We start from the raw sequence: 14,736 nt of genomic DNA on the forward strand, positions 1-14,736 counted from the left end.
TAATCTTTCTTCATTCCCTGCTTGATTCTGTCAGCATAAGGGTGTCAGACAACCTAAACAACAACGGACGTTTCAACGTACTGGAGCCAAACTAAACTACAAGAAAGGCATGACACTAACAACACATCTAAGTCTGATTTGGGTCCATGCAGTGAGCAAAGATAATACTGTTGTTTGCTGCAGTTGAAGGAGATAACAGAAACACCACTCAAGAATTAGGCCTTATGCTTGTTGTCACTGGCTGGTTGCTGCCTACAAGGTAGTAAGAGGAGCTGTCTATGATCATGGGACATGTGATCACCATGTTGCCAATTCCTCCAGCTGTTATTGCCAGTGGATGAATCCTGATGATGCTCTTCATTTGGCCTTATGAGGCTGGTAGGACCTCCCTACATCAGAAAAAAATCTGAGGAGGTACCAGGAATAAAAACCATGAACTTCCACACTGAAAGCAGCAATGCTAAGCATTTGACTACCAAGACAGTCCGGTAGCTTGGTAAGTTGTTTGAATATTTTCTGCAAAAACAGAACTGTTAACTTTATTGTGAATACAATAACATACCATAAATTTCTTGAATAGTTTGTGCATGAAATGTGGATGAGCCTTGACTGGCCGATTCTGGAGGTACTTGCTGTTTCTCTGGAGCTAACACATGGGTTGTGAGTAACGACTGCCAAAACCTGTATTTTTTTTTCATTGCACTTGTTGCATGTCTGCCGCTTACACTCTGTGTAGTAGCATTCCAGTGTCACTTCAATATCAATATTTTACACAGTTGCTGAATTGCAAGTCTTGGTGGACACTGTCTGTTGAGATATCTTTGCACATATGACTAAACTGATCTCTGTTATCAAGTATCTAAAAGATCAGGACCTGATAAATGTGAATTACACAAAAATAGAATAGAAAATTACATTCTCTCTGTGACCCTTTCATACCAGCATTGTGATAGTGCAACAATTTCCCCATTAACTAAAATGACATATTTCATTATCTGGCTGGATTGGTCTCTCTGATAGCAGAGACCACTGTGATTTCATTTAAGGAGCAATATTGATACTAGTATGAGACTTCCTGGCAGATTAAAACTGTGTGCCGGACCAAGACTCAAACTTCTAACCCTTCCCTTTTGTGAGCATGTGCTCTACTGACTGAGCTACCAAAGCATATCCTTACTTCTGCCAGAACATCATCTCCTGCCTTCCAGACTTCACAGAAGTTCTCCTGTAAATCTTTTGGAACTGGCATTCCTGAAAAAAAAAAGCTGTACCAGTAGATAGTGCATCATTTGGTTGTGACTTTCTTGCTGTTCATCTGTGATACCTTGAACAGTTGTGGCATGTGAGACATGGCAGCTGAGCATAATCATCATAAATGTAATAAAGTAATCTAGAAGTAATTATCATAGTTGTCATTGTGAGTAGATTATCACTTGTAGCTGGTGTTTAACTTTTTTCATTATGGAAGTAGCACGTAGTGGCAGCACCTACCACAGTTTATGCATAATTTGACTTATATCACTGAAGCATCTTCTTCCAGGCAGAATTTATGGAACATGGTGTGAGAATGAATTAACACATATGAGGCAAAATACTTGTACATGCATTTAAAAAAAAAAAATTCTCAGACTTTAATTTATCTATTTTATATACACTTTACAAGAATTTAATATACATATATTTTACATTTATGACACAGGCACTTTATCGTTTAAGGGATTCGGTACCAGTAACATCTCAAAAGTGTGTATAACTCTTTGTATTTAATATAATGACACAAATGTTAATTAGGAACTAACATGATCATCGCTATCTGAGCTTGTAGAGCCATGATATCCACTATCTACTAAGCAAACTGTCTGCCTTTTCTTATTGATGAAAGACTGTTCAGCCAATGGATTACATGAAGAGCTTCTATTCACAGGCACTGAAGCCATTTCCTTAACAGACCCCGCAGTTCCTTTCAAATGACATGATGTAGAGTTGTTGTCATGTGATGTGGATATACTTGTCTCAATATTAGAGCTACAAATGGGGGAAGTGAAAGTCTTAACCCAGGTTTTTCCTGAAGAAGCGAAATTTAAAACAAGAGATTTACTACAGCTGCTTCTCGAAACTTCTTGCTTTGCAGAAGAAGCCTCTGTGACTGCCTGCATTTCCTTATCAGCAGACAAACTAGCATTACTACAGCTAATATGAGTAACTGGAGAAGGCACATTTGAGATTAAGTTTTGTTTGACATTCATAATATTTTCTTGTGGACAGGGTGCCACTACTTTTGTATTCATGCATGAATCAAATTGCTGAACACTGTCTGCAGGTAATACAGATGGGCAGTCATTTTCATCCATAAGCTCTAAAGTTTCCTTCTGTCCCTGTATATCCACTTCACTTGTGGTTTTGCCAGTTTCAGAAACACTGCATGTTTCAGCAGTGTGATTACATTCAGTTTCACCTTCTCTGGTTAGGTGTCTATCTGTCAATACAGTTGCTTCAGGCAATGTCACAGTCTGCGGGATGGTTCCCTTCTCTCGCTTCTTTACTAATATCTGTGAAGTGTGTTTTTTAGTATCACAACTGCCATGTGTTCTCTTCAGTGGCTTAATCAAGCCACGCATATCATTAGTCTTGCTGCTGGGGAGAACAGGACGTTCTATGATGGCTTGTCGAGACTGCGACTGACGTTCTAGAATACCTAAAATGCGGAAATAATGAAAATATTTTAAAACAGTTACATACCTATATAAAATTCCGTAAGAGTAATTTCAAACAAATGGTATATTTCTTGGCAAGTGTGCAGTGTAAATGCATCATACTGCACTGTACACATTTCCTAAAGGAATATTATGTCAATAAAATTGCCATGAGCTGTAACTACAAACTGCATTATAAACCAGTTTGTGTGTGGCTAATTCTGAGTGTGGGAACAAACAATGGAAGAGAGAAGCACATTATTAAGAAACACAAATCACCAGGAAACTACAGAACAAAATTCTAAATGCATGCAAAATTGAAATAAATGAACACTTTTTTCACATACAGATTTTTTGAAAATATGAGGCAAAAGGCATTATTCATCCAGACACACGCACAAACACACACATGCACAAACACACACATGCACAAACACACACACAAGCACAAACACACACACACAAAATTAAAATAATATGCACAGAGGTGATTATAAATTGAATGATGCACCAGTTTTTGACTATTTCTGCATGACACTGAACAAGAAGCTGAGTATCTTACTGAATTTACAAAATTTTCATAACGGTTTTGGAAAATGTTATACGGGGTGTTCAAAAAGCCTCTCCACAGTGCCATATGATTGTCAGCCGTGAGTGCCATATGATTGTTCACCTGCCTGGGTTACTTCCCTTCAAGTGGACTCTCCCAACATTCCACTGTTTCGTTTATCTCAGCCAGCGTCAGTAGTATCGTTGGTGAAAGTATATGCCCAAACTACACAGTATATGGAGATGAAAATATATTATAAATTATTAAGGTGTGGTGATATAAAAATACACGTCACTGTGGTAAGTGTGCAAAACCATCGCAAAAGCGTCTTTGCCACCGTCGGCATAGTTACTGTCATTATTTGCAGTTGTTGTTCTCCTGTTTGTTGTTACATCATATGCTTGCATAAAAAGTTACTATGGAATACTGAGCAGTACTTATTGTGAACATGAGAATAAGTTCGAGTTCCTGTAGTGATGACCCTGAAAAGGAAAGCAAAGTTTAAACACTGAAACATGTAGTCAGAAAAAATGGATTCATTGATGCAAGCACCCAAAACTGGAATCGAATGGAAGAACGCTTACTGTGTGTCTTAGGATCACCATCCGTGACTTTTATTTCACCAATAAACGGCATGATAAGGTGTAAATATACAAGATGGGAGTATGTGCAAAGGAATTGAAATGTTAAGCTTCCCATATTCTGGTTGAGACGACCTCAAATTTGGTTCAAGCAAATCGAATGCATCTTTCAATGTGTCGGGTGTTCGATAACACTGATAGATTTAATATCATGGTCTCACATCTGGATTTAGAAGCACTTACTTACTTCACTTTACTTTAGGCGATCAGGCCCAGAGGACCACACACTACTACAAGGTTCCTCCTTCACTGGGTTTTGTTTTGTGCCTCCTGGTGCCCATCAGTCTCTATTCCAATCTGCAGCAAGTCCTCAAGGATTCCATCCCTCCATCTCTTCTTTAGTCTTCCTGGTGGGCGTCTTCCACAGGGAGTATAATCCATAGCTTTCAAAGGCCATCGGCATTTATCCATCTGACTGACATGTCCTGCCCATACAAGGTGCTTGGTTCTCATCAGTCCTAGAATGTTTGATCTATTGTACATTTTGTTCAGTTCACAATCATGTCTGATCCTCCATTCTCCAGTGATCTCATCCTGTACTGGACCAAAGATCTTCCTTAAAACTTTCCACTCAAAAACAAGAAGATTGTTCAAGTCTTTTTTCCAGACACTCCAAGTTTCACAACCATACGGTATGACAGGTTGAAACATTGTTTTATACAGCTGGAGTTTGAAATTCCTCAAGAGACCACGCGATGCAATAAGTTGACTGAGACCAAAGTATGATCGATTGGCAGCTTGGATCCTCACTTTGGCTTCTGCTTTACATGCTGCGTCTTCTGTAAAAATTAACCCCAGATATTTATATTTATGAACCCTTTTGCAGGATCAGTTTTCGCCTATCACAGGCTGGAGTGGGTCTCTTAAAGAAGCACAGGTCCTGCTAATCACCAGATATTCCGTCTTTGATTAATTCACAAGGTGTCCAATTTTGCTTGCTTCCGCATCCACGCTTTCATTCGTCTGCATTAGTTCCTCCATAGATCTGGACAACAGGGCCACATTATCAGCAAACGCAAGATGTGTGATTTTCTCACCCTCTACCTCTATACCCTTGAAGCTTTTACGAGAGGCTTCTCTCATTATCTTTTCAAGTGTCAGGTTGAACAATACCAGTGACACACCATCTCCCTGTCTCAACTGTGTGTTTATGTTAAAGCTCTCTGTGAGTTGGTTCCCAAGCTTCACTTTGCCTTTTGAATCAGTGAGACATATTCCAACTAGGCTGATGAGTTTCTTAGAGATTTAGAAGTAACTAAGGAAATTGAAGAAACATTGTCACAGCAAAGTTACACTACTCTAAAGCAAGCTTTCATATGGTGCTACACACAACCAGAACAGTGACTACAAAAGATATTCACGCATGAAAACATGGGCCTTAAGACTCGGTCACAAGTGCTCAAAGCTCTATGTATACTAGCAGGCCCTACCTGAATAATCTTTATGTGTGTTATAGCTTCATAAGCTTCCAGGCACCATGTTCGCTGTCATTGCAACACAGACAGACATGGCATTGCAAGTGTTAGCAAAGAAGGCAGACAACATTGCAGGTTAAGTAAGGTTTCTGTTTGTGCTAATATCAGCAATAGTCAAGACAAGAAAACGGGAACAGGCAGAGAGGTGGAAGCTGGCACTAATAGTCCCGCAATGTGCACAAACACTTCTCACCAACTCCACACACTGAGTGAACCCATCTTGAAGCAACTAGCATCACAAGAGGGGAAAAATAAACATGCAGGTAGCTGCACACCAACAGTAGCCATGAAGTTGTTGTTTGAAAAATAGAAAACTGGACTCACTGGAATGGTGGTGCTGGTACCATACGTCTTTTGGAAACTCAGCACATCAATGCACTCAACCCTGCAATTACCCAAATTTCAAAGCTGGGTGCTAACATCCATTGCAACAACAGAAGTGCCCAGACAACAGAGTGGAAAGAAGATAGGGAAACACATTAGCAGCAGTCAACCCATCACACTGATTGGTTATACAGGTCCAGTTATTGGACAAATTTCGAACTAATATGGGTTCGAAAATCAGCATCTGTCCAAGAGGTGCTGGTGACACCGATGGCAACAATGCAATATATAATTATTGGGGCCACTGATTCCAGGATCACTACCTATGGTGAAAATGTCGAACACTACACTTGGGCTCAAACTTCCAACCGACATAGACTTTTATGATCGCAGATGTGCCTGATCACGTAATCAGAGTGGACTTTTTACATGGTTATCAACTTATGCCTGACTTGGTCAGCCACTGATTAGTACCAGTACTCACAGAATGGATAATGACTATTGTGTCTTCCGAGTTCAGTCAAACACAGTGTGATGTGCCTGTGGCTTTACCTTCATTGACGTGTGATGTCTCTACCGTATCATCCATGCCAAAGAATACTGATTTGTTTCCGTGCCCACAATTAAGTATGCATCTTCAAAAAAGAAGAAAGCTGGGAGTCATAAAGATTCAAGTGCTGTCAACAATATCTCAGGAGCCACTTTCTCATAATTTACTTCTAGTTTTTCCGGCACTCACCAAACCTTTCTGTGCCACCAGGAAATGCTCACACAATACTCAGCATTCCACCCACAGTGTCTGCGCCCAGAGAAGCTACTCAGAGCACGAGCAGAGTGCAATCAACTGCTGGAAGCGGGTATTGTGGCCAGGCCAGATAGTCAGTGGGCCTCCCCAGTCTACATGGTTTGTAAAAAAGAAAATTCCTGGAGGATATGTGGAGATTATAGAATGCTTCACAGATGCACAATCTGAAACTGCTACTCTGTACCAAATGCAATGGATTATTTACAGCACCATTAGTAGTGCAGAAATATTCAGTGCGACAGACTGCACCAAAGTGTATCACAAATTCTCATGGCGCCAGCTGACATTAAGAAAAACAGCAGTGATCACACCATTCAGCTTATATGAGTTTCATGTCATTCGGCCTTAGGAATACCGCACAAACTAGGCAATGGTTCATGCTCAAAGTGCCTAGAGAATTACCATTGTGTTTTTTGCTACATGGACGGCATTATTGTATTATCTGCCAGAATACAAAAGCGTGCAGCACACTACAGCAGCTTTTCAGCTGTTTTAAAGAATATGGTGTAATTATGAATGTAGGAAAGTGTGTTCTGGAAAAGCAAAAGTTTAAAATGATGGGATACTTGGTCTCCCCAGCAGGACTGTCAGCATTGTCATAGCAGGTTGAAGCAGTATAACAGATGCCTCTTCCCACAACTTACAAGAGACTTTGCAAATTCTTAGACACGCTGAACTATTATCGACATCACTTGCTTCACTTAGCTGGTATCCAAGAGCTGCTCCTGACATTACTTGCGAGCAAGAATACTGCAGGGAACTGTAAGGTACTGTAAGCTCCGGATACCAAGGCAGCTTTCCAAGACTTAAGGAAACATCTAGCACATACACTGCTGCTAGGACACCCAAGACTGAACACACCCTATTGTCACTTCATCTACATCTACATGGATACTCTGCAAATCACATTTAAGTGCCTGGCAGAGTGTTCATTGAACCACCTTCACAATTCTCTATTATTCCAATCTCATGTAGCATGCGGAAAGAATGAACACCTATATCTTTCCGTACGAGCTCTGATTTCCCTTATTTTATTGTGGTGATCGTTTCTCCCTATGTAGGTCAGTGTCAACAAAATATTTTCGCATTCGGAGGAGAAAGTTGGTGATTGGAATATCATGAGAAGATTCCATCACAACAAAAAACGCCTTTCTTTTAATGATTTCCACCCAAATCCTGTATCATTTCTGTGACACTCTCTCCCATATTTCGCGATAATACAAAACACGCTGCCTTTCTTTGAACTTTTCCGATGTACACCAACAGTCCTATCTGGTAAGGATCCCACACCGCACAGCAGTATTCCAAAAGAGGACGGACAAGCGTAGTGTAGGAAGTCTCCTTAGCAGGTCTGTTACATTTTCTAAGTGTCCTGCCAATAATACGCAGCCTTTGGTTAGCCTTCCCCACAACATTTTCTATGTGTTCTTTCCAATTTAAGTTGTTCGTAATTGTAATACCTAGGTATTTAGTTGAATTTACAGCTTTTAGATTAGAATGAGTTATTGTGTAACCAAAGTTTAATGAGTTCTTTTTAGTACTCATGTGGATGACCTCACACTTTTCGTTATTTAGGGTCAAATGCCACTTTTCGCACCATTCAGATGTTTTTTCTAAATAATTTTGCTGTTTGTTTGGATCTTCTGATGACTTTATTAGTCGATAAACGACAGCGTCATCTGCAAACAAATGAAGACGGCTGCTCAGATTGTCTCCCAAATCGTTAATATAGATAAGGAACAGCAAAGGGCCTATAACACTACCTTGGGGAATGACTGAAATCACTTCTGTTTTACTCGATGACTTTCCATAAATTACTACGAACTGTGACCTCTCTGGCAGGAAATCGCAAATCAGTGACATAACTGAGACGATATTCCATAAGCACGCAATTTCACTATGAGCCGCTTGTGTGGTACAGTGTCAAAAACCTTTCGGAAATCCAGGAATACGGTACTTATGGTAGATGTGAGCCCAACAGCTGTGGGAGTGACTCTGCAACAGAAAGTCAAGGGCAACTAGCAGCCACTTGCCTTTTTCTCTAAGAACCTGACTCGAAAACACTCAACATGGAGTGCAACTGATCGTGAGTTGCTTCCCATTTACTTAACAATTAAAGATTTCCACCCATTGGTCAAAGGGACATTTTGCAATTTTTAGAAGCAGTTGGCAGCCATTTTTCAGTGCGACACTGATCTGAACTCACTGCACCACTGCAGGCAGGTCGAGTACATTGCACAGTTCTCAAGTCATGTCCTGCACATAGCAGGTAAACATAACCGTGTTGTAGATTGCTCTCTCGGAACTGTGTCAGTTTAAAATCTATTTGTCGGACAGAAATAGAGTTAGAACAACACGATGATCTTATGTATATAGACTGAAGTGGGGAGTGAAAATCTGTAGCAAGGCTGAGATTCGAACCTGTCTCTCCTGCTCACTAGGCAGGTGCACTAGCCACTAAGCCACCTCGGCACAGCAGTTTGCACAACTGCACGGATTACCCCGGCATGCCTCCCTCCAAGGTGGCGTAGTGGCTGGTGCACCCGCCTAGTGAGCATAAGATCCAGGTTCAATTCCCGAACTTGGTACAAATTTGCACTTGCTGCTTCAGTCTATATACATAAAATCGTATCTGTATGAGACCAGTAAAGTCTCTGAGATTGTGTCATTTCTTTTCTGTAAGTACCTGCACCTGGATTTCAGGCTGGATATGACCATCAAACTGTGTTGCAGCTCTGGTGTATGCTAGCCCAAAATGGACCAGATGTTGTTTTGGTGTAAGGCTGCAAGAAGGAAGCAGTGACTCTACATACCGAAACAACACTGTCAGGAAGTTTTCATCATGCTGCATAACTTAACACACCCAAGAGTCTGAGCAACAGCCAAACTAGTCTCTGCAAAAGCTGTGTGATCAGGGGTGCAGAAAGACTGTCGCGCTTGGACACACACGTCTGACATGCCAGTGTAATATCAGCAGGCATGTCTCCGCACCTGTTTCGCTTCCTGACGTTGTCAACCATATTTTTGCACATACATTTGGGCAGTATAGGGCCACTACCATACTCTGACAGACAGTATTTGCTAATGATCATCGACTGTTTTATCAGGTGGCCACAGATTGCCATGGTACAAAATATATCCACTGAATTGGCTGCAAGAGTACTGTTGCTTGCTTGCCTCTCCAGGTTTAGCATTCTGCGAGACATAACTAAGGATCACAGGAAACAATCTGAAAGGCAACTATTCAATGAACATCTTCTATTGTGCGGCTGCGACCACCTCTGCATTAGCTATCATCCAGCGAGCAGTGGAATGGTAGAGTGATTCAACCGCAGCCCTTATATGCAGTTCATAATCATGGTCAGAAAAACTGCCACTGGTTCTACTCAGATTGAGAATGGCAGTGAAGGAGGACATCAAGACATTTTGTCTCTTTGAGGCATACCTCACCTAATATTGGCTACTGAAATGCTTGTTGTTTCACAATGAAACAATTTATTTCACAATGTCGATTACAATCCGGTTGCTGTAGAGACCTTTGTAAACCTTATCAAGGAACAAGAGTGGCAAGATGTTTATAGCACTGATACAGTAGACGATAAATATAATGCTTTTCTCAAGACTTTTCTCGTGCTCTTTGAAAGTTGCCTTCCGTTAGAACGTTCAAAACAGGGTACTAGCACAAACAGGCAGCCTGGGTGGCTGACTAGAGGGATAAGAATATATTGTAGAACAAAGTGGCAATTATATCAAAACGTTAGAAACAGTCAAAATCTAAATGCAGCAGCCCATTACAAACAGTATTGTAAGGTGCTTAAAAATGTTATTAGGAAGGCAAAAAGTATGTGGTATGCAGATAGAATAGCTAAGTCTCAGGATAAAATTAAAACCGTATGGTCCGTCGTAAAGGAAGTGGCTGGTCTGCAGAGACAGGTCGAGGATATAGAATCAGTGCGTAGTGGGAATGTCCGTGTTACTAAGTCGCATATATGTACAGTATTTAATAATCGCTTTCTGAATATAGCAGGTGAAATAAATAGAAACCTAGTCCCAACAGGGAATCATATAGCGCTCTTAGAAAAAAGTGTTCCGAGACTGTTACCTGAAATGCTCCTCCATGATACTGACAAGAGGGAGATTGAGTTAATAATTAAATCACTAAAGACCAAGAACTCTCATGGATATGATGGGGTATCTAGCAGAATACTGAAGTATTGTTCTATGTATGTTAGCCCAGTACTTAGCCATATATGTAACTTTTCCTTTAGGAGTGGTCGGTTTCCTGACCGATTAAAGTACTCGGTAGTGAAGCCACTTTATAAAAAGGGAGACAGGGATAATGTTGACAATTATAGACCTATTTCTGTGCCATTGGTGTTTGCTAAAGTTATCGAGGAGGTTGTATATGCAAGGTTACTGGAGCATTTAAATTCACATAATTTGCTGTCAAATGTTCAGTTTGGTTTTAGAAATGGTTTAACAACTGAAAATGCTATTTCTCTTTTCTCTGTGAGGTTTTGGATGGATTAAATAAAAGGTTGCGAACGTTAGGTGTTTTCTTTGATTTAACAAAGACTTTTGACTGTGTTGACCACAAAATGTTACTGCAGAAGTTGGACCATTATGGAGTAAGGGGAGTAGCTTACAATTGGTTTGCCTCTTACCTTAAGAACAGAAAGCAGAAGGTAATTCTCCGCAATATTGAGAGTGGTAGTGATGTTCAGTCCCAATGGGGCACTGTTAAGTGGGGCCGTTCCCCAAGGGTCGGTGCTGGGGCCACTGCTGTTTCTTATTTATATAAATGACATGCCTTCTAGTATTACAGGTGATTCAAAAATATTTCTGTTTGCTGATGACACCAGCTTGATAGTGAAGGATCTTGTGTGTAATATTGAAACAGTATCAAATAACATAGTTCATGAAATAAGTTCGTGGCTTGTGGAAAATAATTTGATGCTAAATCACAGTAAGACTCAGTTTTTACAGTTTCTAACACACAATTCAACAAGAACCGATATTTTGATCAGACAGAATGGGCATATTATAAGCGAGACGGAACAGTTCAAGTTCCTAGGAGTTCGGATAGATAGTAAGCTGTTGTGGAAAGCCCATGTTCAGGATCTTGTTCAGAAACTAAATGCTGCTTTATTTACCATTAGGACATATCTGAAATAAGTGACACTTCAACACAAAAAGTAGTCTACTTCGCATATTTCCATACATTTATGTCGTATGGTATTATTTTTTGGGGTAATTCTTCTGATTCAAAAAGGGTATTTTTGGCTTAAAAACGGGCTGTTCGAGCTATATGTGGTGTAAGTTCGAGAACCTCTTGTCGACCCCTATTCAATAGTCTGGGAATTCTGACATTGCCCTCACAGTATATATTTTCTTTAATGTCATTTGTTGTTAGCAATATTAGCCTATTCCCAAGAGTTAGCAGCTTTCACTCAGTTAATACTAGGCAGAAATCCAATCTGCTTGTGGAATGCACTTCCTTGACTCTTGTGCAGAAAGGAGTGCAATATTCTGCTGCATCCATTTTCAATAAGCTACCACAAGAACTCAAAAATCTTAGCAGTACCCCAAACACTTTTAAGTCTAAACTGAAGAGTTTCCTCATGGCTCACTCCTTCTATTCTGTCGAGGAGCTCCTGGAAGAGCTAAAAAATTAAGGAAATTCCAGTGTTACATTATTGATTTTCTTTATTTAAATTTACGACTTGTCACCTGAATATGTTTTTTTATATTTCATTTTATCTGTTTCTAATATTGTGTTATAATTTCATATATTGACTCGTTCCATGACCATGGAGACTTCTCCTTAATTTGGTCCCACGGAACAATAAATAAATAAATAAAACAATATGACCAATTAATACATTCCCAATATGAATATTTTAATTCTAGACATGACAATTGTGAAAATGATAGAGTGCCACTCATCATACAGTGGAGATGCCCAATCACAGATAGGCACAACAAAAAGACTGTCAAGCAGGTAAGCTTTCGGTCAAAAAGGCCTTCATCTGAATCAGAAAACACACAGGCGCACGCACACACACACACACACACACACACACACACACACACACACACAAAACATGACCACAGTCTCCAGTCTCTGGTTACTGAGGCCAAATATCAGAATCCCAACAATAACTAGCAAAAAGAAGTGCATTTCCTTACTTTTGTTTCTCCACAAAATATTCACAGCACCTTCCTTTGATGTTCTCCCAGCCACACTGGATGAAAATGAAAAAGAGGTAATTGGCCCAGGTGAAGGATGCATGGTTTTCAGATCATGACATCGTATTACGTAGTAGAGACTATTTGGAAATCCATTTGAAACAACATACTTCAAGAACTTTCCATGATATTAATGCACTGAGGTTGGGGGCAGGAAGACACTGAGATGGACAGACCTCAATAACAGGGCATATAGATGACATGCTTAATGTCTTGAAGCATTTTCTTAGTACAGCCAAAGTGAAATCTGTACTTGTAGAGTATGCATGAAATGCAGAAGTTGCTGCAGTAACACAAGTACACTCTGTTACAGAAGAGTGCTTGTATTGATTTGCAATTCCTGGTGAGGGAACAGATTTTTGAGAAAGCTTGTTGACGATCTGAAACGGAATATTTGTGAAAAAACTCAACCTTCCAGTATGATCCATCAATTGCACCAAATGACAAAAACACTGTTGATACCAGCTTAATCAGACAAAAGTATTGCTGAGGTTTTATTCCAAGACAGGCCAGCTGCACAAACAGACTGCTGTGCTACTGTGTACTGAAAAAGTCAGTATTTGAAAATGTTGTGTTGTATGTATAAATGTTTTAGCCACTAACTTTGTAAATAAAACTGTGAACAGACTGAAAACTTGCATTAAGTGTAACATCTTCTGTTACATCTTGACTGTGACAGCTTAAATTATGGGAATGTGAAAAGTTTCACAGTGCATTTGGTCATATGTTGAGCACCTTTGGATTGTATACGTCATAGGCAGTGTTTAGTGAATGAAGTGTTCAAGACTAACGTATGACAAAACCAGTTGTGAACACTTTCTTCAGCAAATACCATCTGTAACATACAGAATACAGTATATGAGGGAAACTGGTTAAGACCGCTATTGTGCAACATGATTATGTCTACAATAAAAGAAAGAGTACATTCTCTTTATTTGGAAATCTGACCTCATATGACAGTGGTTTTCATTCCCCAGTCTTGTGTGTACCTTTCATATTTATATTTGTCTTTTCTACCCACTTTTAACATACTGAATGTCTGATGTCTGAACCCCCCCCCCCCCCCCCCCCAACCATCATCTGTGTATCTCTCAGTAGTAAGCTGACAATTTTGGAAACTGTATTTCAAATTATTTCTATATTTTTATTTCAAATCCTCCTTTAGTGAAGAAAAGATGACTTTATGTCATCAGTTCTACTTACTCTGAGCAGGTTTCAAGGCCAGTAGCTTAGCTAAATGCACATCTGATTCTAGTTCTGGAAGAAGTGGCAGATCTAGTCCAAATTTATGAGTCAGTGCTCGATCTCGAGCCTCTGTTTTCTTTTGAGCACGTTTTTTTGCCTGGAACAAGTATTTTAAAATTACTGGTGCAGTCATATACATGCAGTCAGTAAATACACCTGGTACCAATGGTCAAGCAAACAGAGTTCTCTAAATATTTAGAAGTTAAGAGGCATGTAATATTAATTTAGCATAGAGAAATTGGTAGATAATTTTCACAATGAAGTAAATTAATTAAATAATTTAAAATAAGCATATACGCGCCATCAGTTGTACGATTATATATTTATTCTCTACTGGTTTTGATTATTACTATCATCTTCACAGGAGAAAAACAACGTATATCTCCTGTGAAGACGATTGTAATAATCGAAACCGGTAAAGAATAAACATACAATCGCACAGCTGAAGGCACAAACATACTTTTTTCAAATTATGTAACAACTGTAGACAGTCATTATCAAACAGCTGCAGACAGTCACCTATGCAAAAGCTCTAGGAATTAAATCAGGTGAAACTGAGGGAATTAGATTAGGAAATGTGACACTAAGGGCAGTAAATGAGTTTCATTATTGCAGCAGCAAAATAAGCAGCAAAGGTCACATTAGTGCCAGACAGGCAATTTAAAAAAAAATTCTGAAAAAAAAATTAATCTTTTAACATCAAGTATAACTTTAAATGTGTGCGGATGGATATGTGTGTGTGTGCGAGTGTATA

The 14,736-nt window shown here is 39.6% G+C and overlaps 1 protein-coding gene across 1 annotated transcript in view; it reads right to left on the bottom strand.

Annotated features, from left to right (window-relative positions):
• Window positions 1-1,619: 1,619 nt before the first annotated feature.
• Window positions 1,620-14,736, bottom strand: part of LOC126094593 (probable splicing factor YJU2B) — a 65,782-nt gene continuing 52,665 nt past the window's right edge. Inside the window, exons 5-6 of the mRNA XM_049909061.1 lie at window positions 13,941-14,079; window positions 1,620-2,695 (exon numbers count right to left, since the gene is read on the bottom strand). Of these exons, the coding sequence (XP_049765018.1) occupies window positions 1,788-2,695; window positions 13,941-14,079 (1,047 nt within the window). The 3' untranslated portion in view covers window positions 1,620-1,787. The remainder of the gene's footprint in view (window positions 2,696-13,940; window positions 14,080-14,736) is intronic.

The sequence above is a fragment of the Schistocerca cancellata genome, chromosome 8, assembly GCF_023864275.1.
Source record: "Schistocerca cancellata isolate TAMUIC-IGC-003103 chromosome 8, iqSchCanc2.1, whole genome shotgun sequence".
In the NCBI taxonomy this organism is placed as follows: domain Eukaryota; kingdom Metazoa; phylum Arthropoda; class Insecta; order Orthoptera; family Acrididae; genus Schistocerca; species Schistocerca cancellata.